Source organism: Metopolophium dirhodum, chromosome 4 (assembly GCF_019925205.1).
Source record: "Metopolophium dirhodum isolate CAU chromosome 4, ASM1992520v1, whole genome shotgun sequence".
Classification (NCBI taxonomy): domain Eukaryota; kingdom Metazoa; phylum Arthropoda; class Insecta; order Hemiptera; family Aphididae; genus Metopolophium; species Metopolophium dirhodum.
This window is the reverse complement of record NC_083563.1, coordinates 28,011,183-28,034,989: the sequence shown is the minus strand read 5'-3', so window position 1 is coordinate 28,034,989 and position 23,807 is coordinate 28,011,183. Positions and strand designations below refer to the sequence as shown.

At 29.1% G+C, this 23,807-nt stretch overlaps 3 protein-coding genes across 5 annotated transcripts; all 3 read right to left on the bottom strand.

Moving 5' to 3' along the window:
* Positions 1 to 989: 989 nt before the first annotated feature.
* Positions 990 to 6,452, bottom strand: LOC132942784 (probable ATP-dependent RNA helicase DDX52). Its single transcript, XM_061011421.1, has 11 exons — positions 6,252 to 6,452; positions 5,983 to 6,171; positions 5,746 to 5,897; positions 5,560 to 5,663; positions 4,638 to 4,710; positions 4,361 to 4,561; positions 3,464 to 3,554; positions 3,263 to 3,385; positions 2,975 to 3,201; positions 2,763 to 2,909; positions 990 to 1,234 (listed from the first exon to the last, which is right to left on the bottom strand). The coding sequence occupies exons 1-11, from the start codon at positions 6,330 to 6,332 to the stop codon at positions 1,036 to 1,038; spliced, it is 1,587 nt and encodes a 528-aa protein (XP_060867404.1). The 5' UTR covers positions 6,333 to 6,452; the 3' UTR covers positions 990 to 1,035.
* Positions 6,453 to 8,603: 2,151 nt separating this feature from the next.
* On the bottom strand, positions 8,604 to 13,509 carry LOC132943693 (zinc finger protein 26-like). Of its 3 annotated transcripts, none has more exons than XM_061012744.1 (9): positions 13,370 to 13,509; positions 12,685 to 12,832; positions 12,325 to 12,495; positions 12,071 to 12,244; positions 10,692 to 10,982; positions 9,885 to 10,634; positions 9,541 to 9,792; positions 9,183 to 9,335; positions 8,604 to 9,090 (listed from the first exon to the last, which is right to left on the bottom strand). In XM_061012744.1, the coding sequence occupies exons 2-9, from the start codon at positions 12,801 to 12,803 to the stop codon at positions 8,709 to 8,711; spliced, it is 2,292 nt and encodes a 763-aa protein (XP_060868727.1). In that variant the 5' UTR covers positions 12,804 to 12,832; positions 13,370 to 13,509; the 3' UTR covers positions 8,604 to 8,708. The 3 variants fall into 3 exon arrangements, with proteins under 3 accessions (XP_060868727.1, XP_060868726.1, XP_060868728.1); XM_061012743.1 differs by lacking the exon at positions 13,370 to 13,509 and adding an exon at positions 13,188 to 13,347; XM_061012745.1 differs by lacking the exon at positions 13,370 to 13,509 and adding an exon at positions 13,010 to 13,024.
* Positions 13,510 to 15,303: 1,794 nt separating this feature from the next.
* Positions 15,304 to 18,598, bottom strand: LOC132943192 (importin subunit beta). Its single transcript, XM_061012057.1, has one exon. The coding sequence runs from the start codon at positions 18,382 to 18,384 to the stop codon at positions 15,811 to 15,813; it is 2,574 nt and encodes an 857-aa protein (XP_060868040.1). The 5' UTR covers positions 18,385 to 18,598; the 3' UTR covers positions 15,304 to 15,810.
* Between the last annotated feature and the right edge of the window lie 5,209 nt (positions 18,599 to 23,807).

Below are 23,807 nucleotides of genomic sequence, written 5' to 3'. Positions count from 1 at the left end.
TATTTTAATACTTTATAAAAAAAATAAAATTAGCTCTGAGAAATAATGAAACTTACCCATAATTCCGAGAATAATCATCAAATTTTTATTACACATTTCGTTTAAAACAAATACCTAATAGTATTCTTGAAATTCTCCAAGATGCTTAAAAGTTACGCAGAATGGTGTTGTGATATTTTAAATAATTCAAAATACCTATGTTTTTACTATAACATTTATTTATTGGCGGATCCAGAAATGTTTCACGATGGGGGGCATATGCGAAAATATAGGTGACTGGAGGGCGTACCCCCCAACTACTTTATGAGATATGAGATTATTTGAGTATTATAAGTGAAAACTCAAGTTTTGGATTTTCTGAAATGAAAGCTTTGAACACTTAGTAACAACTAGTATAAGATAATATTTTATACAAATACTATTTAATTTTAAATACTTAAATAGTTAAATATAATATTATAAACTATGCGCATTTTTAAAAACATTTATTCAAACAATTGATTGCTAATAAAATAAAATTTAAATAAATACAATTGTTTAGCATAGGTACCTATAGTATTATTTTCAATTCTGAAAAAATATTTTTTTGGTCAATACTAAAAACATTAAAATTGAATTTTGTGCTTAAACAACTTTTCTGGTATACCTCCAAAGTAATATTACTCACATTGTTGGTCATATAGTCTACACACAATATTAGAAAACCTAATCTGATTAAAAAAACACATTTCATTTTTGGTATGGACAATTAATACCATTCTGCCTAAACTTTGAGATATTATAATCATACAGAGTTTAATTTTCTAAAAGATATACTGAACTTTTACAGACAATTCAAATTTTTAGAATACGGCCCAAATTTTTGAACTGCATAAAAAATGTTGTAATGTGTTTTAAAATCATATCAACATTCACTAAATAAAAGTAATGGATTGATTGAAAATATAATCTTTGACTAATAATTCACAGGTAATAAATGAACCATGGCATAACAATAAAATGTTTGGTTTTTTATTAAAAAATATATAAAATTGTTTACACAGATGACTTTTTAGTTTTCTTTACAACTTTACGTTCTTTGGAAACATTTAATTTTCGTTTCTTATCTACTTTAGAAGTCTGATCAACATGAATAATTGACACTAAATTTTTTTTTACTTTGACTTTTTTACTTTTATCATTTGATTCTTTCTTTGATTTAGATGATGCTGGAACTTTTATATCTGCACTAGGTCTAAAAACAAAAATGTTTCATGATTTGTTTATTATATAGTTATTACATGATTAAGTTAAAACCAGAATTCTTATAAATATTTAAGATTTAATTAAATTCAAGTGTTTCAATACAACAATATAACTAGAATATTTGTAATGAGCCACCTGGAGAAAGCGGTAAAGCACAATTGCACACTAAATGAGTATTAATAAAACCATAACATGATATTGAGATGACTTGATTTGAAATTATTTGTTTTTTAATTTACATAATTTTTTTATTATGAATATTAAATAATAATATTAAGTTCAACACAAATTACTATAAAAAAAAAAAAAACATCTGAACAACAATTATTAACCAAATCAACCATGGTAATTTGTTATCAGCCCTAAGCCTACGATTGGAAAGTGAATTTATGAACTAATCATACATTTTTAAGTAAATAGTGAATGTATTATGCATGTGACCAATTTTGAAATTGTATATTTTTTATATATTAAAGTAATGTATAGTATAATGTGGTGCACAATCATGTTATGATTTTATCAGGTTAAAAAGGATAAATACGAATTTGTGTTACTAATTTGCTGTGCAATTGTGGTGTACTGTGGCCATAGGCATGTTTACGGATATGACCAATATGACCAGTACCTTTGGGATACCCTACCCCAATTGGGTATCCATGAGGAGTACCACTGACAATACAATACATAAAAAACTTTGAATAAATGAAAACACTTGTCGTCGGTAGTTAATGCTTTAATAGTTGAATGGATTGTTTCCATTTTTATAATTTCGTAACAAATTAAACGATGGTTAAATCAAAACTTTGTAGTACAATGACTCAAAAAAACTTAATTCATTGATCATTAATGTTTTTATTTATTAAACATCAAATGACCAACAACCTAAACTACGACGATATTATTGAAGAATTAATTAAAGTTATAAAAGTTATATAAAAGTGTATTTAATTTTTAAAAATAGTTTAAAGAAATTTTAACTGTATTCAATGTATTCAAATTTTAATTGGATCAAAAATTAAAAAAAATGATTTATGTATTGTATATGTTTTCATTTTTCTGAAATTATTCCTGGCCATACCTGAGACACGCCTATGACAGTGGCAGAAGTGTGGTCTATTAGTGGGTAAAAATAAAAGTCAATATGACACAGTTAAAGTAGATTGTTATATCCCGAAAAAAATTCCCTTGTACAGTGACGGATTTAACGGTCATTTAGTTGGAAAATTCCAACAAAGCCACTATCCTAAAATGTTTACTGGGGCCCACCTATATTATAGTTATTGTTTTTTTAATTTTTACAAAAAAAAAAAATACATTTCATATTGCGAACTGAAATATAATTTACCATTGTTTAGTTAGGGTAATAAAAACAATTTCGTAGATTAGTATATTACTGATACATTTTGTACGTGGTGCCTTTCATTGATTTTCTGACTTTATTAATTGAACCCTTATATCCGCCATTGGCATGAGAAAATATTATTTTGTAATTTTATAGTTTATCAATTTTTAGTTACTTATGATATCTATGTGGTTTTGCTCTAATTTCATTTCTATCAATAGACTGTTTTTCTAATTTTCTTCTGGTGTTCTTATGCAATCGTTTCATTTCTAACATATAGTCTGGTACTGGACATCCTGAATCCCTCATTACCGTGGCAATGCTGTAGCAAAAACAATTTATTTATATAGTAAGCTGACTCATTTACATAAAAATAAACAAATTTACCTTCTTAACATTGGTTTGTCGTCATTTGTAAAAAATGTAACAGCCTTACCAGAACGTCCTGCTCGTCCTGTCCTACCAATTCTATGAATATATGAGATGGCTGAAGATGGAAAGTCATAATTTATTACCAAATTTACACCTTTAAAATCGATACCTCGGCCCATAAGTTCTGTACAAATTAAAACCCATATTTTTCCTTCTCGGAAGGCCTTAACTGTATTGTCTCTCTGAAAATAAGTTGTTTTTTGTTCAAAATATATATATCTATTTTTCATTATTATAACTCACTTGTTGTTGAGTTCTATCAGCGTGTATAGCATCTACATTAATTCCATCATAAATTAGTTCACTAAAAAGTTCTTTTGCACGCTCTTTAGATTGTAAAAATATCAAAACTGGAGGTGATAGACCCTGAAACGTAATTTAAATATATATAAAACATAAAGAATATTGATATGTTTTTTGTAACTTATAAGTTATGGTATTTACTTTTTTCACTAAATCTCTCATCGCAATTAATTTTCCTTCTTCGTTGCCAACAAATACCAGATCCTGTTCGACTGTTGTGGTTGTAGTGTTCCTGTACAATAACAATAAACAATAAATGCATACTCTATAATATAGATGAATCACAAATTATTATGATAAGGAAAATTTACATTTATACAACAGTGAAGACACTAAAGTATTAATGATCAGTATATATTTTAATTTTAAGCCAATAATAATAAATCATAATATTTAAAATTTTTAATTATATAAAATTCCAAAGATTCCAATAAATATATAATTGATCATAGGGAAATTATTGTTTTTGAATTTTATTTATTATTTTCTTGGGTAGGTACTATGGTATTCTTTGGATAGTTCAATTAATATTAGAACACTAATGTAATTTGATTGTAATGAAATTTCCAAAATAATATTTTAAAACCAACATTACTCATGCTCATATTAGGGTTGTGGCCAAGTTATTTTCTGTTGGTGATATGGGTAAATGATTAAGCACTAACTATAAAATATTGATACATTGAAAACTACAGATCCACATAAGATATGTATAAGGTATAATTTGTATAGGCATCAGCCATGCACGATTGGATGTCATCCTTTATGACAATATTCAGGCCTACTATATAGATGAGAAAGGTAATCTGAAAATGTATAGTAATTTGAAAATTGGTTGATACCATTATTAAATCACTCTTAAATTTGAATTGCTTCTCAAAGAAGAAAAATAACAACTGTTATCATAGCATAGAAGTGTTTTATATTTAACTTTGGATCACCCACAACTTTAAACTTGACTCAAAAACTACAGTCGTAATTCCACTGCTGAAATATATTAATCATATAAATTTAAATGGTTGAATAACAACAACATACCTATTACCAACTGTTACTGCAATAAGACCATCAAGATTTTTCTTAGACCATTTTGCCACTTCTACTGTATATGTAGCACTAAACATGGCGCGTTTAGCATTTGGACCACAAGCTTTATAAATTATTGCTAATTGGTCTCTAAAACCTCGAACTCCAGTCTCAAACAATTTGTCAGATTCGTCTATTATTAACCACTCAATGCTATTACGTAAAATATCATAATATTAAAATATTTATTTTTAATTTTACATAACAACAAATTTACAATCAACATTACTTGTTAAGTTCAACAGCTGGTGGTTCTTGTTGCAGTAGAAACACAAGTCGATTAGGTGTTGCTATAAGGATATCTATAATACATATCATAAAAAAAATGTAAATATTATTTATTAGCAGTAGTAAATATGTTTAGCTTTTCATAACACTAACTAAGGTATGCAGAACTGGTATAAAACTGCCATTTAATATTTGTTTACCATGATTATGTGCTAGATAAAATGATTTGATTTTAATTATAAAAATTGTGAGATATTAACATTGGATTTATTAAGCACAGAAAAATTATTCTCAAAATAGATGTTTTGGACTTGTTTTTAAAAAAAGTAATTTAAAAAAAAAAGAAGAGCTGGGGACATGCTGAAATTGATCAATTTTCAGTTACTTTAATATGCAAATGTTTGAAATAACTTTATAACTAAGTTTTAAGTTGTTTATTAACAATAACATAAAAAGTAAGTACAATATGTAAATTCTGATTTCACTAAAATGTTAAACATAATATAAATACTAACATTTTCAAAAAAAAAATTTCAAAAAATATAAATTGTTGTTATTTTAAACTCAAAAACATTATTTCTGGAAAAAATTTAGCACTTTAAATTTTCTTACCAAAATTTTGAAACAAAGTTTGATCAACTTTTTTGAAAGTACTATCAAATTACGCATGCAAAAACACACATTTTGAAAAAAATAAATTCCAAAAAATCACTTTGAGAGCTTAACTGCATTTATGCTAAATTTAAATCTATATACCTATATTTTTTATTTTTATTAAATGGGCATATTATTATTTCTACATTTATTTATTTAATATTTATTGATATTTTAATTAAATATAAAAACATGTGGTACACACTACACTGCATACAAAATACCAACAAATATTTGAAACTGTAAGTATTCAATATAATCATTATTACCGAATTTTTGTGCTAATTTTGGGTTAAATTTTTCTTTGTCTTTATTAATTTTGGTAAATGTATGTGCTCGTAGTCCAATTCCTTCACACAATCTTGTACATTCTCTGTAGAAAAGCAAAAAAAAAATCAAAACATTAGGTAATAATTACACAAATTGCAATTATTTTCTAATTTTTTTGTATATACCTTAATGTTTGTTTTGCCAACTCTCTTGTTGGACTCACAATTAAGGCTCTGAATCCTTTATTTAATGGTTTATTCAAATGATGAATGATAGGTACTAAGAACGCGGCAGTTTTTCCAGAGCCGGTTGGGGCACATGCAAATATTTGCCTTTTCTAACAAAACAAGAAATTAATTCATGTACCTACTTATAGGGTAGGGTTCGTACAATCCTCCGGATTCTAGTTACTTGGGACTCACCTGCAACATAACTGGGATAGCCTGAGTCTGAATAGGCGTTGGCACAGTGTAACCAGAATTGTTGAGATTTTCCATCAACACTGGACTCAAAGAATAGGCTTCTTTCATCATGTCAAAAGTCGAAAGAGCTGCAGGAACACGATCGCCGACCGTTTTGACTTTAATCTGTTTCGCGCTGGATTTGTCATCCTTTTTGACATGGAAAATACAAAGAAACAAGTCAAGTTAATAATATTAACATGGTAATTTATAATTTAACAATAGATTACCTCGGGGTTGATTGCAATCTTTTCTGGTTTTTTGAATTTTGCGCCGACGGACAGCTTTTTGAATATGTCAAAAGAGTCCATCGTCTCAACTATAGAGCAATAGAGCTATTGCCTATCAACAATTAACGGCCACCGCGTTTCACCGTTTCACAAAATTCACAAAATTCACGCTTCCCGCACGTTGTATATAATCAACATGGTTTTATCACCTTGATTATCACAAAATCTTTTATCATAATTCATAACATGGAACATGTTTTATGTTCATAACCACGAAAAACGCATCAGCGGGCCGCTAGACAGCACGATCAGGGCCGGCCAAAATGCCAACTGGCGCCTTTTTCATACAACAACTCATAATACTCAGAAAAAAATGTTGTTTATGGACAGAAATACGGAAAAATTATATTATATTATGCTTAACTTGTAAATAATTTATTATCGTCTAGTTTGAAAAAAAAAAATTACATATAATGACGAAATATTATGTAATAGGTTAGGTTACAAAATACCTATATACTAATAATAAAAACAAATAATACAGAAATGGCTTTAAATCAACACTTTTCTCGATTTTCTCTCGTCAAAACTGTATAACTGTAGAAAAACCAATATCGTTTAAAATGAAATCGATATTGAGATCTAGCGTTCATTAGCCATATAGTAGATCGCAAGTATGTTTTTATGAGTCTCAATTTGAAGACTGCAGTGCTGCACGATTTAATAAGATATGATAATTGTACTATATTATAGGGCTTTATCCTAAATTTATTATAGGTGGAAATATAGTTTCATCATGGCTTAAATATAGTATATAGCATGACTAAATAAATAATTTCTTAAGAATTTCAAACTTAAAATAATTTGAGCATTTTCGTTATTTTTACGTACTTTGTCAGGATTTGAACTTCAAATGCTTATAAAAAAAAAATTGTAACTGGATTTTTAATATTTTTTAAACGTCATCGTAACGATATATATTAGGAGCCTTGTATTGAATGTTCAAGCTTTTTCACCCAACAAATATAATTTTATTGAAATTCATCGAAAAAAAAGTAAAAAAATTGGAAACTGAAAATGTCTGTATAAAGAGTTTAAAACAAATAAAAATATTTTGAAAATTATATCGTGTATAGAAAACGCTAATATAAACAACCAGTGAAAATTTCATATATTTGTGGTCATTTGTTTTTAGAGTTACACCAAAAACCAAAATCGATTTTGTCGAAAACCGATTTTGCTTAAAAATTCCCGTTTTTCCTTAATTTTTATGTTGTTTTTCTCATCGTTTTTGAAATCTACCGGGAACTTTAAATTTTAACTTCCCATAAGTACCAACTAGATTCACTTTCCCACCGGAAAAGACAAAGTTGGAAATTAACTTGTTAAAAAGTTAAAGTTAATTTTTTTTAACTTTTTAACTTATAACTAGTTAATTATTTTTGTTTTTAATTTATTAACTTATTCAGTTAAAATGTATATTGTTGTAACTTTTTATAGTTAATTAACATTGTCATGCAGCTAAGTTAATTTTCTTTTCGTGTCATGCGTAAATAAACGCAATAAACTAGACAATACTGATTCGTTGACTCTTTTTCGATTTTGGTTATTTATTTTCGAATTATATATTATTTTTTACAGTGTTAAACGACTTGGTAAATATCTGTGTATATCAAAATACTAGAGCAGTTTATTACTTAAAAATATTGTAACTTGAAAAAAAATTATTTTTTTTTTAACTCAAGTTAATTTTTTTTTTATCTTAACTTTAAATTTATCTAGTTACAATTTTTTTTTTGTTAACTTTTAACTTAACTGAAGTCAATTTGATTGAATTAACTTAACTTGCCACAGTCGATTATTTTTATTACCTAACTTGCCTACCTTTGGGAAAAGATACTGAAGTTGAAATTTATACCACAAAGAAGTGGCCATACACAGATATTCTCAATCGGAAGGGTTACATTATGCCACAATTAAAGATATAATAGATATATCTTTGTGCATCATGCAGAATATAATATATAATATTACAAATAGTAAAAAAATATCAATGGTGGCGGCAGGGTTGAACACTCAAACCCCCTCAAACATATAGTATACACTGCCTTACCACAAACCTATATTCATACTATTTTGTGTTTTATATAACTTGCTAGATGATTTTTCCCGCTGTACATTGTATCCCCAAACAACACACTGTCATAGTGGAACCCATCTCGATAGCAGGGTGTTGAGTGCGGATGCACAGAATCGGCATGTTCTCTCCCTGAACAGAGTCTACTAGTATAGTAGTTACTTTGTTATAAACGTTTATAATTATTAATAAAACTATTTATTTATTTATTTATTCAAATAAAATTTAATTAATAAATTTGTTTGGGAAGTAATACAAATATTCACAAAACAAAAATAGAACAAAAAGAAAATATTATTTAAACAATAGTAAATAACTATTCACAATGTATTTCGATGCATTATTTTAATATGCCTTTGCATATGTGCTTTAGAAACAAACAGTTTGTAGCATATATCACATTGATGACCTTGGCCATTGTGTCGCTTAAGGTGCATATCACGGTATACTTTTGTGCTAAATAGTTTTTTACAAAGTTCACATTCAAATTTTTCTGGTGGTGTTGTTAGTTCTGGATCCCCAGGATGCATATTTTTTGTGTGGGTGTCACAATGAGTCTTACATTTGAAAGTCCGTCCACAATGTTCACACATGAATGGTCGTTCTTCTGTATGACACAACTGGTGTTTATTCAACGCAGCATTGGTAGAAAAACTTTTGCCACAAACTTGGCACATATAATGTTTACCCTTATGGCGGCTACTATTGAATTTAACAATACAAACACACATTAAATATATTGTTTTTTAAACATGACATGTAACATTTAAATCTATTTTATTAGATAAACATACTTCACATGTAGTGTCAAATACTCCTTAAATGAAAATGCTTTGTCACATACAGAACATTTGAATAGTTTTTCTAATGTGCCAGAATTGTGAACTATCATCATGTGCCGATTTAGGTGGTGTTTGTAGGTAAAACATTTAGAACATTCTGTGCACCTAAAAAAATTAAATTGTGTTAATTATATTGGTTAAATTCAATGGTTTGTTAAAATAATGTATCCTTATCAGATTCATCAAAATGTTTACAGGTAAAAAAATTTGTATATTATGAAGCATGTTTAAAAAATTATATTTTATCAATAATTTAAAATATTCAAGTGTTTAACATTATGATACACTATAATAATTTTTATGTTATTACTTGTGAGGTTTGTTATTTGTATGTTTTCTCCTATGGTCATCCATAATGTGCTTTCGATTAAACTCAGCGTGACATATCTCACATTGGTAGGGGGCAGCATTATTGTGTTTTTTCTTCATATGCCTACCAATTCTTGAATAACTTACGATAATAAAGCATATTCTACACACTGTATAACTTATTCGCTTTTTATTCAACAATGGTGTTTGGTGGTCATTGATAATAACTTTGTTGCTATCTTCTGAAGGTTTACTAAAAAAACAAAAAAATAAGTAGATATCATTAATATGTAACAATATACTCCAAATTAATAGCTAAATAAGTTTTTTTTAAATAATGCTTACTTGTTTAGCTCTGTATCAATTGTATGGTCATCATCAATGAGCGAGTTTACTTGTGATAATGCATTGTCTTCACCGTCCTCTACAAAACTAACTTGAAAATTATTATCTTCATCAACTTCTTCTATATAGACTTCATCAACATCCTCCGAAACATTATCTAATTCAGAAAATAACTGATCAAATTGTTCAGGTGGTCTTGTAGGGCTATATTCAATTTGATAGACTGGTGTTTCTGGAGTTGAGTACTCAGGACTATCGTAACCAATATGATTAATGAGATGAGTTCTTAATCCATTTGAATCAGGAAAACCAACATCACAATATGGACATAAATACTTCATAATGTCACTATAATGTGATTCAACATGTTTTTCTAAGTCTTCCTTACACAAGAAGTATTTAAGACAATATTCACAAGTATATGTGCAAGCAGCTTTATGCGCAGAGAACTCATGAGCTCGTAGTTGTTGTTTAACATCAAACTCCATTCCACACTTTGCACAACTGTGAGTATTAACTTTATTCTTAATCAAGTCATTTTGGTGAACAGTTCTTATATGTTCCCCAAGATCAGGAAATACTGAATGACACATAATGCACTCTCCTTGAAAAATAACTTTATTTTTTTTAGAGTTTAATGTAGTTTTAATAACTGGTATAGTTTGTTTTGCAATATTTTTATCACTATTAATAATATTTTTATCAACATTTCTATTTTCTTTCTTTACATTATTGATTGGTATGTTCTCTCTGAAAATAACAAATATTGTTAGTTTAAATATTTAATAGAATATTATTCAATATTACCTTATATCTTTTTCTGGAACTATTAGGTTTGATTCACATTTATCATGAATCATATAGTGATCCAACAAATCTTTATGTTCTGAGTAAACTTTATCACATTTCCTACACATGAACATATTTTCTCCACTCAATAAACGCTGACATAAATTAGTAGCTAATTCAATTGTGCATGTATTGTTTTTATAATCATAAACAATTTTGTTTTTTATTGACTTAATAGGCTTAATAAAGGGTTTTATCATCGGAGGTATCAATGGCAATGTGGGTTTCACAAGTGTATTCTTTGATGTCCTGAAAATAAATTTATAAATAAATAGACTATTGAAATATTATTTTAATAATTCATTACAAATATTTTTTTGTTAATAGTTGTCTTCATAATTCTTAATTCTATACACAATATGACATTTGCTTAATATTTATTTATTACAACAGGTAGTATAGGCTATAATTTAAAATATTGCAGGATTACTGTTGTAACATATAAATTCTTATTATTTTAAGTTTAAACAGGTTTTCATTAAGTCGGTTTGTTCATAAGAATTGTTTTTATTATAATCCATTATTTTCTTGCCATACAACATATTATCCTTTTTTACTTTTCTCTATATTCTACTACCTCCATCCAGTCAAGGTTTCAATAATCTTCTCCTGTGATATATAGAAAATCTTTTCTAATGCAGTCTTAGGTATTCTAGAGCATTTTTTTTTTTTACTGTTGTTTTGTTTTGTACCCACGAGGCCTGCCCATTCTAGCTTACTTTATAATTATACATTCATTAAAGCTCGTCTATCTATTCAAATTATTGTAAAACTCAGATATTAGAAATACTCATTTTAACAACCTGCGGTTTGAACTGTAATTATTATATCCCCAACAAATTGTATAAATACAACTTTTAATTTACATCACTGGTAATGCATGAATATATATTTTTGAATCAGTGGCGTATTCGAGGGACGACGTGGGGTCAGATTGGGAGACATGGGGCCCTCATTGGCTTTGTACTGGATAATCTTTAATATTGTGTTTGATGAGAATTTTGAATCAATTCAAATTATATTCATTGTTTCTTATTGTTAAATATTTTACTACCTAAGTAAAAAGTTTTTAGAGGGTGGGGGATTTTCCCCTCCCATTTAGCTGTCGTTATATTTTTTTGAGATCCCCCCTCCCTCAGAAATCATGTCCACGCCACTGTTTTGAATAAATATGGCAAAACATCAATGTGGAATTCTAAATAAATATTCTAAATTAATTCTTAAGGTTAATCAAAATTTTTTTTTTAAAGGTCACCTAAGACACGCAACTAATTTAAAAATACGTTTTTATCATTATCAGCAATTTAAAATTTTAAATAATATTACAATTTACTCACTTATTATGTAATTTTGTTTTTAAAAAATTAATTTGAGATGGAATAACTAGTGCATTTGATAGTGTTTGTGTAACGGGAACAATATTTGAAGTATTAGTTAGTTTTGGTTGTATAGGCCTCATACTTGAAGTGCTACCAGTATTCATTTTTTGAATAGGTAATGTATTTTGTGATCTAAAAATAATTACCTATATATTAGTAAAACAATTTGAATGCTTGTAGAAAATAATAATATTTAAGTTATTAATACTTACATCTTAAAATCTGTAGATAGTGGAAAATTTAAAGTATTATGCAAAAAAAATACGCTTGATTTCTGTAGATCCATATTAATCTTTAATTGTTTGGTTTTATTTGTACAAACTTTATTTTGTTGTTTTCTAGTTGATGGAGTTTTTGATGATACAGCTGCATTATTTTTGGGTCTAAAAAATATATAAATACAAATAATAAGTAGGTAATTTGTATTTAATAAAAATAAATTTTGTTTAAAGAATATGAACAAAACCTAATTTACATTCTGAATAACTGATATGGTTTTGTGGATTTCATTATTCAATTAAATTGACAATTATCAAATTCTATGTTACGCATATATCAGTTTTAAAACTTACTCAACAACCGTAGAAATGCTGGACTGCAATAATTGAATATTTTCATCTCTATGGTTACTAGTTTTCAAATACGTATGATCATTTTCAAACGCTATGTACCGATAGTTGACCTCCGTCATTTTTGAAACAGCAGTTATACTGATTCTATCTAGGTAATTGATGAATCAAAAGATTAAATACTAACACAAAAATCTTACTATGATCACTTTAACTGTATTACATAACCTTTTATTTTCAATATCAGTTAAATAATATTTTCTAGGTATAAAGTAGGTACCTATTTGATAAATTAATTAAACAGATTGTATCATAATATACATCATACCTAATATTAAAACATTATTATTATCAAAACCTATATAAAATATGTAATAATTATTTGTATTGAATATTAAAAAAGTAAAATATTTTGAAGACCAACAGAATTTTTAAACATTTTTTAAATAAATTGCGATTTTGAAATTTTAATTTTAGAAAAAAAAGAATTGTATAGGTATAACTACCTATTAGTATAATAATCAATCTCAATCATCCACTTTAGAGTTTAAAGTATAAACTATAGACCATAGTACTATTTAGTATTTGACATTTGTTAATAATAACTAACAAGTAATAATTAATATTTAATAAGTGTTAACGAAAAATTAATAAGCAAGCACCCAAAAAGTTATCATTTATCACCAACCATCAACGCTTGATCCATCGTAGTCAATAGGAACAAAACATCAGTGTGTCCAACGTACATTTTACCATTCGCAGTTTGCGTATACAGTAAAGTTTCCCAGAGCTGCAGTCGCATCCAAAATTCCAAAGTTTGGATCAGACATCATCACGGAATATCTAATATCTATGGACATGCCATATATGCCATGTATTCTGCAGACTGATAAATAGATAATAATATAATATTCCTATAATATTATCTATGGTAAGTGGCGTGTCGTACTGTCGTGGCAGTGGCTCAAGTATATAAGGAATAAAGGATAATGATCAAGGATCGTCCTACTTAAAGGATGCGACTATGCGAACGCCGATCATAGACATTAGACATATTATTTAAACTGTGCATTAACATTAAGCGACCCGTACACGTTCAATATTATATTATATTGACCATGACGTTTCGATATATTATTTTATTGACGAGTTTTTTTAGGTTTTTATAGATATCATCAATAATATTGATCGTGGATGGGCCGCTATAGAGTTCCAACTAATGTTGATGAAACTATTTAAATAAAATAATAATATTCAATAATTATTGATCATTAGTCTGTCGTCTTATGTCTATTGTTGCGAGTGACCGGACAATAAAATTGAATAAAAAAATAACTTTAATACCTAATTAATAATTCTTATTAGTTGTTACTTACCTATTACTTAATTCTTAATAGCTCGTGAACCGAGACAAGATCAAGTACTCGGGTACTCCGTAGGTTCGAGTTTATCGAATCCGGAATCACTCGACCACCACGTTAATACGTTATTCAAAAATAGAAATATTTTCCGCGAGAAAAAAGTTGGCAGTGCAACTGAGTGGTTTTGACGCATTATTATTGTGGTTCGAAATCTGACCTCAAAAATACCTCATTCGTATAGTTATAATTTAATATTTATAAACGATTATATTAAATTAATTATTGCGATTAATGTATGCGTATAAGCACAGTGGCGTAACCAGTGGGGGGAGGGCTAAGGGGGCTATAGCCCCCGTCCCATTAACCTTAGAATTTTATCAAGATTAATAAAAAAATAAAGTGTAAATGAGACATATTGTATTTGTATTTTTTTATGAGACTTAGCCCCCCACTATACAAAATTCCTGGCTACACCACTGTATAACGTATTAGAACCACAGAAGAAATTAAATCTACTTTGTGTAACAATACTGGAGCGCCTTCACAAACACCAATCAATTTATGATTGCCATGTCATACCCACAATTTAAGATATACTGAGGTATATATTTTATAGTAGCTAGTTAAATGATAATTCAGTTAGTGCAGTATATTATAATATTATTTTAGTTATTTAGTATTATTTAATATGCCCCTGACTACAACTATGTTTAATTAAAGGTTGTAAGGTATATCACTACACCTGGGATTGAAATTAATTAATTTATAATTGTATTTCCTTTCAAAAGCGATTATAATAATATAGTATGAGCCATTAAACAAACGCACAATTGAAGACAATATTGAATATAATATATTATATTTTTTTTTCGTGTGCATATTATTAAGGATTACAAAGAATTTTTTCATACATTTTTATCTCTATTAGATGATTAAGTAAAAACAATCTGTTGTCTATATTTTATTTTGTACTATTAGTTTTGAAAAAAAAAAACATTTTGTACATTTTGTATTAATTTAATATAATATATATTCTCATGTATTGTTACACATAATTTATAGTCAATTTAATTCCAAATGAAACAATCAATTGGTGTTTATCAATAATAAAATAAACAAATGACCAAACTGTAAATTGAAAAAAAATTGGAATTGAATTAAAACATTTAAAATTATTAGCGTTGAATTAATAAATTAAATATGTTAGAGAAAAAAATACTATTAAGACTTCATTTTTAATTACAGTAATAAATAATAACTCTTTATTTTTTTTTTTATTCATGAAAGATTCTATTTAATTAATGTTTAAACACTATTCTCAATGACAGGCGGACAGGCAATAAAAACAAATACAAGATACCTAATATATAAATAAATAATATTGCATTCATACAAAAATACGCACTCGGAACAAAACGGACACTCGGAAACAACTTTAAGATTTTTCATATTATAAACAAATATTATATACAAGTTAAATATTTAACAAATATTATTTGATAATCAGTCAGTCATACGAGCCGAGTAAATGAGCTCAATCGATGTATACTAATATAAATAAAAAAAAATTTCTCACTTAACTTTAAAATCCGTACACTAGTAGGAATACGAATACAGAGTAGCACATTTACTCATACAGTTATACAAAATCACAGACACGTTTTGGTTCCATTTATACCGTAAAAATTACATAGGCACTAAATAAAGACAATCATACGAGAAGACAAACGATCAATAGAGCCTCACGTTTAAAATCATATAATATATTTTACATTGCAAAGGTCTTGATTTTTTGAAGTTCTTTCGCAGACCAACGAGCTAGGCTTTTGGCAGTAACATCAGTGGATTGACGTCCTTTGTATAGAAGTTCGTGCACTTCTCCATTGTCTAGAACTGGACATGCTTTAGCACCAAACGCTGTGCACAAGTCTCCAACAAGACCACAGCAACTCTTCAATATTCCTGGATGTGCATTAGGATCAGAGCAAATAGATATCATATATCGAACCATGAATGGCAAGTGTTGTTCCAATAAATAAACATCCTGATTGGGTGTATATCCTTCACCTTTCAGCCCTTGTACAATACCAATATAAGCAGCCAATACACCTTCACGAAGTTCGTTTAAGTAATCGACAATTTCTGCATCATTGGGGTCTAACTGAAGTTGTGCTACTTGAACCAACGCATTCAAAACATGATCTAGGTACTTCTTGAATTCTGACCCAATGCCTAGAGCTATATCTCCAAATGATGACAGAATTTGTGGTTTTAAGTTCCGGTTAACAGTATTGTTGCTCAATGTTTCAAAAAGTAAAGAAAAAATTTGATCGCAATACGGAGCTAAATCTTCACGGAGAGCTCGTGACAAATCGCCTACTAAACCAATGGCAGCTAAACATACCTGGAATTCCATATTATTTTGTAAACCGATAAATAAGTATGTTTTGAAATATTCCATGTACTTATTGAATCCTTTTCCAATATTTTCTATCAGAGGACTTATAGCCATTAATGCATCTTCTTGTAAACCACTATCTTTGCTAGTACTCAACATTACTAAAAGAGCGTTCATAATGGCATCGGCAATTTTTTCTACATCTTCACCACTCATTTTTCTTATAACACTTTGTAATGTTGCACATAACAGTCCTTGCATATCCAAACAATCTTCATTCATGGATTGTAAATTGATTATTTGGTTCAACCGACTAAGTACGATTAATGTTGTACTTTTAACAGTTTCATAACAATCAGCAGGTGCACACTTGATCATATCCATAAGAGCTTCGTATGCAGCAGACCTCAAATTTGATCTCATACCATCACCCCTTTCAGTGGTTTCAAGTAAGCCTTGAACAATGTAATCAAAATATGGAGTCAAGACATTCATATCTTCTCCAGTGGCTTGTGCAAGACTGCTAAAAGCCCAGCAAATGTTTGTGGCGACACGGGGTTCAGATTTGAGACCTTTAATAAATACTCCAAGTACATCGTTTAAACAAGAAGAATTAATGATTAAATCTGGTACAAACTCAAATATGCGGCCAAATGTCCATGCAGATGTATCTTGAACTGCCACGCTAGAATCGTACATCAAATGTATAAGAACAGGAATGTTAGGTTCTAATAGACTTTTTAACGCATTCTGGTCTAGACCACCAAGAATTGATCCTAGTGTCATCACTGAAGCATCTCTAAAACGCCAATCTGGATTGCTGATATTACTATTTATGAATGGAATTACATGTTGAACAATATTGCTTTGACAACAAGTAGCTAGTAACATTATACAAACGCCAGCTGATTTACATGGATTCCAATCATCATCGTCGTCACCTTCTTCTTGTTTTGTAAGTTTTTCCATTAAAACAGGTATTATGAATTCCAATGCACCTTCAGCGTACAACATAAGTTTTTTATCATTAGGTTGTTCTTGACATTGTCTTTCATATACAATTTCAGCCTCTTCTTCAGCAATACTAGACCAAAATTCAATACCCTGTAGTGCTTCTTCATCCAATTCTGATTTAATGGCATGTAGTGTAATTGGAAACAGTGTTGTCATATACAGTTCCATGTATTCATAATATAAAGAAACAATTTTAACCAGACATTGAAGTGCAGCGACCTTAATTTGAGTTTCAGTTGATTGAGTAGCTTTACATACAACTTCCATAATGTAATCGCGTTCATTTTTCTTTTCGAAATTTCCTTTTGTAAATTCCAAAGAATTATAAAGAGCAGTAGTGGCTGCCAAACAAACATGACTATTTGGTTGGGTCATTCCATGAACAATAGCCGTCAGAACAGTGTTGGACTCAGCCTTTAATACGTCACGGTCAGTCTCAGCACATATATAACCGATAGTTTCTAGAGAAGACTCTCTGAGAACGTCAGACGAGTTTGGATCAGTGACGTTTGCTGCTAACAAGGCAATAAGACCGGGCCAAAGGTTTAATGGTAACTCAATAATAGCGACGTTGGCAACACACTGAGCAGCAGAACTAGGCCTACTTTCTGTGCCGAGTGCTTTGAATATGTTTTCTTTAATAAAAAGACGGTCTTGCTCAGTGAAAGACAACCAACGCTGTTTCATCTGAACCTTAACCGCTTCATCTTTCGATGTAATGTGGTTTTTGATTTGAAGGCCGGCGGCGATGCGAGCGACCGGGTTGTTGACGGAATAAAGTAAGACATTAGATAATGTTTTGAGAAAACCTGGGAGATTCGTTTGCGCTGCATGCTCCAAAAATTTCTGTATTTGATTTAATTCTTCTTTGTCGGTGGAAATCGTGCGCTCCAAAAGGCTGGTAATTTGAACAACTTCTTCATCACTCATGTTGGCGATCGTCCTTGACAAGCGGGTGCGAGGTGTTTGCAAAAGTGATACACTACGACTATTTTAACGTTCGGCACAAAACTAAACGGTAAACGGCAAAAGCTTAATTACCGCAGAAACACAGAATACGTTAGAGTGTTGGACGTTAAACCATGGAGTGCGTTCACAAAATATTATTGTCCACAATTATTTAATAAAGTCATGGCCACTTATTGAAGCACCGCGGTATTGGTATAACCTCAAAATGCCAAAACGAACAAAGGTTTTAAAACAGTATCAGCGGGTATAAACCATAGATCGATAAACCATGATATCATGTTATCAATTCGACGGCCGGCTTTGGCGGAAGGCGGGACCACGACGTCCTACTCCGAGTTCCGGGACTGCTAGGGTCACCAACGAATAACGATCACTCGTGTCTTATCACTCTTATCTTTTCTACATGTTGACTTTGCTGCAGCTGTGGTTATGAGGCGTGTACAATGCAGGAACGTCACAAATTCAAAACCACCGAATAGATTAAATTCCGCAACTATACATCGTGATCACCACAATAATTCTAGATATAATACAACCCACAGGTTGTATTACATTTTTATATAATCTGTGTTACAACCAATTATCAAATAGCTAATACTATTATTGATTATAAATGACAAAACAAAAATACTACGGGGATCATAGGCGGATATTTGGTCACATCCGTGGGGGGCTTAACATTTTTGTCTTATCCATTAGCATTTAAACATACATTTTTAAACGCTTAAACCTACTAACTAGTGGCTACTCAGTACTCCTACTTTATTCTAGCAGAGGCACCAAGTATATATAGGTATATTAAAATACACAATTTATTTTGACATCTAGTGTGGTTTGTTACATTCAGGGGGGCTTAAGCCCCCCCCCCCCAAGCCCCCCCCCCCCCCCAATATCCGTCTATGACGGGGATTCAATACCGACCATTTTTAAGGAGTTCAATTAAAGCAATTTTCGATGTGATGGTGGGCGGGTGGTGTAAATGTTGGGTAGTAAGCACAGATTTATACTATTATAGTACCTATATATTATTATTATTTAGTATATATTATCTGTGGTAGTAAGTGATCATTAGTGTGAATGTCTATGTCATAATATATGTATAGTGTATTAGCATAGATCAATGGAATTAGAAATTTAGAAATTGTGGAGCACTCCAGTACGTACAGGCCACAGGGTGCCATACTGCCATTACGCATTAATAAAGACTAAAGAAAAAGAATAAAGATAGAGGCGGCCATGAAAAGGTATACTTTGTCAAGGAGGCGGCATTCGAATTCTAAATTAAGCCAGAATATGCCTCCCAGCAGTGTAGCCAATCTTAAGATAATAATATTATTATTGTATTCTTTTTAGTACAATATATTTATAATGATGAAATATTAAAGTTGGACTCTAATAATACATGGCTACATTGAACATTCCACTTAAATCTTAAATATACTCATCCACTTAACAACTAACCCATCCGTACTGTTATTTAACCGCCTATAAGGTTTTACTTTTTAGCTCCTCCCTTAGGTTCGTAGTTAGAACCCAAATCGTTACGAAGTAAAAAAAATATGTAAAACAATAAATTAATAATTATATTATAAAATATGATATAATACAATGTGTTCCGGGATGAAGTGACCGGCGGACGTCATATGAAAGTATGCCAAAAATGATGAAATACCTTTTAAAGATAGGGTCCAACTTTTTTATTTTTCAAGTTACACTTGAAGTAATTTTTTTTAAAAGCTTTAATTGTCCTATTAACCAACATACACAATTAAACCAGAAATGTGCTTATTACCTATTTTTAATTAGAAAAGTAGAAAAAAGTTGGCAAAAATTAGCATTTTCAAAGGAAATTGTGCATTATTCCAAATAATTTATTATTAACTAAGAGTTTTTTGTTATTTTGTATTATGACAACTAAAATTTACCGAATAGTATAAAATTAAACGATTGACGACCAATTATTTACGACCGATACTCAATTCTAAGAAAACTACGATTGTGACGATTAACAGGAAGATATTATGAAAACCAAACTTTCAATAGGTATTCTAGGTATTATTTAGTATTATTCAGTAGAAAATACAAAAAACCTTTAGTAAAAACATTAAGTAAAAATTATTTGGAATAATACACGATTTCCTTTAAAAAATGGTAATTTTTGACAACTATTTTTTAATTTTTAATTTAATAAAAATAATTGGCACATTTCTAGTTCAATTGCGTTTGTTGGTTGATAGGACGATTAAATAGCTTTAAAATAAAAAAAACTACATCAAAATGTAGAAAAGTTTTGAAGATACATGAAAAAATGCGTGATAACTGATAAGTGATATGTATGGTTTTGATAAAAAAAAAGTTAATTGCCGATAACTTAAAAATAAAAAAGTTAAACCTAATCTTTAAAGGGTATTTCTTCATAATTTTTGGTATACTTTCATATGACATCGGCTGGTCATTTCAACCAATTGACATTGTGTAGGTATGTACCAAGTACGAATTTATCGTACCAATTATTGGTCATAGTTTTCGCGGAAGAAATGTGTTAATGTGTAATGTGCAATGTGTATAGCTTATCTAGTTATTGCATATTACCTTCTAGCTTACCTATATAACGCCCCTGCCCCCTATTATAATAGAACAATATGCTATTATATATACTATTACGCAGACTGTCACAGACATTATTTTTATTTTTGAGTACATACGGTATACCTAACCTAAATACGTAGATTTTATTGTATACAAATATCAAAATGTTCTGTATATTCAAATTAAAAAAAGATGGATAAGTGGATGTCGCTATGCTGTACAGTAGGTTACAAGTGGTCCACCGTAATGAATGGTGTTAAATTTGAATAGAATGATATTATATCATTGTATAAAATAAACGATTCTGAGCGAAAACGGTCAGTCAGCCTTTGATATTACAAAGTATATTTGATGATATTATTGTAAATAAAGTAATTTATATATAACCTATTTACGTAGAGCCTTGTTTTAAATGTTCAATCCTTAGCTATAAAAATAGAACTTTTTATAAATTATTAACTACAAAATAGTTATTAAATTATAAATTTGATAAATTTGTTAAAATTTGAACTTTAAATGCTTATCAAAAAATTTTTTTTAATATTTTTTAACTGCTATTGAAACGATATATCAGGAGCCTTGTATTAAATTTTCACACTTTTTTTCCCAACAAATACAATTTTATTGATATTTTTAGAAAAAAAAACTAAAAAAATTGAAAACTGACAATTTCCGTGAACAGCTCAAAAAGAGTCAAATTATTTTCAAAATGTTATGGTGTATAGCAAATGAAAATATAAAAATTCAGTAAAATTTCTGTGTATCTACAGTTATCCGTTTTTGAATAACAATAAAATAACAAAATCGCCTCATGAGAAATCAAGTGAATATCCAGTATTGTGAAAATATGAACTTCAACGCTCGTAAAATTTAATTTGACGTTCTTATAGACATTTTTTTTTTTTTTTTTTGATAAAAGTAGATAATCTTATAAGGAATCTTGTATTATATTTTAAAATCTTAGACCTCCTCAATGCACCAACGATATTCACTTTCCCATCGAACATAATACTGAAGTTGAAAATCCAATCATTATTTCGACTACTTATCGTGATGTACACAGACACAAAAAAATGATGTGTGTCATTGTAAAATCAAGACATTCATCGTTTCACTCAGAATCTAAAAAGGTGGGTAAGTGGATGTGACTCTGCTGCACAGTAGGTTACAAGTGGGTCACTTTATGATGAATGGTATTCAATTTGAATTCAATGATATAATATCATTGTATACGAAAAACGATTCTGAGCGGTGACGGTTTGTCAGTGTGAATATTTTATATTATATTTATATTGTTATTACTTATTATTAATACGGTAGTCGGTAAGTTGAATTAATATTATAAAATTACAACAAAATAACTAAAATCGTTATTCTTGCTGGTTATTTAATATGTATTTAATATTTCCTCCAAATTTGAACATAAAATAACTATAAAAAAAAATTTTGTGATTTATATTTTTGAGATTTTTTGGTTGAAGAATAACCTACTTAAGTGGAACAATTGTTGTAAGTTTTCAATCCTTAGCTATAAAAGTTGAACATTTTATACATTTTTAACTAAAAATCATTTTTAAATCTTAAATTTGATAAATGTCAAAAATCGAACCTTAAATGCTTATAAAAAAAAATTGTGCCTATGCATTTTTAATATTTTTCAACTGCATTAAGAAATATATCATGAGCCTTGTATTAAATTTTGAGGCTTTTAGGCCCAACAAATAAAATTTTATTGATATTTATAAAAAAACTAAAAAAATTGAAATTTGAAATTGTCCGTAAACAGCTCAAAACAAGTCAAAATATTTTGAACATTTTATCAAGTATAAGAATTAATGAAATAAACATATGATATAAATCTCAGGTGTCTACGGTTATTTGTTTTCGAATTTCAACAAAATAAAAAAATGTGAATATCCTATGTTGAAAAAATTTGAACTTCAGACGCCCATAAAAATTTAATTTGACTTTCTTATACCTACACATTTTTTTGTTGTTTATAAAAGTAGATAACCTTATAAGGAATCTTGTATTACATTTTAAAATCTTAGATTTAAAAAGAAAAAGTTATAGGAATAAAAATTATTTATAACTCAAAATAATTTGCACATTGTCGTGATTTTTACGCCTTTTGTCAATATTCGAACATTAATTGCTAATAAAAATGCTTTGCCCCCCACAGGTTATTTTACACTTTGGTTTTGTAGGACTCTAGCCCCTGTAACTAATCAGTCCTAGTTACGCCCATGAATGTACTACGACAATATGACATTTAAGTCAAAGTGTATCATCTGAATGTATCAACAAAATTGAGCAAGACTATGATTCTATCATTGTCTACGCTGCGATCTAGTGTTGTAAGATACCTATCAACAAAAAACGCAAAGCTTTAATTTGAGTTTTGACAACGGTGCCTCTATCTTGCTTTAATACTCTATATAGAGTACCATATGGTACACGGCGCACATGTCAATAACATGTTTTTATTTTATCTAAAGTATCAATCTTGTGTCAGTCGTATTAACCACGATGAAGAGAAGATATTCTATATAGGCAATCAGGTTTATATTAAGTATTAAATATTAAGTAACGTTCATTATATTATTAAAAGTCTTATGTATTCCCATAGGTTTAGTGTTCGACTTGGCAAATTTAAAAAGTAGGATGAATGCTAAAAAGTCTAAGGGACTCTGTACACAATTTTAATAAAAATAAAAAATTATAAGTAAAATAAAATGTTATTGTGTACATTTCTTTGCCTTTTCAATAATAACTAGGGTTCAGATTTAAAGGCA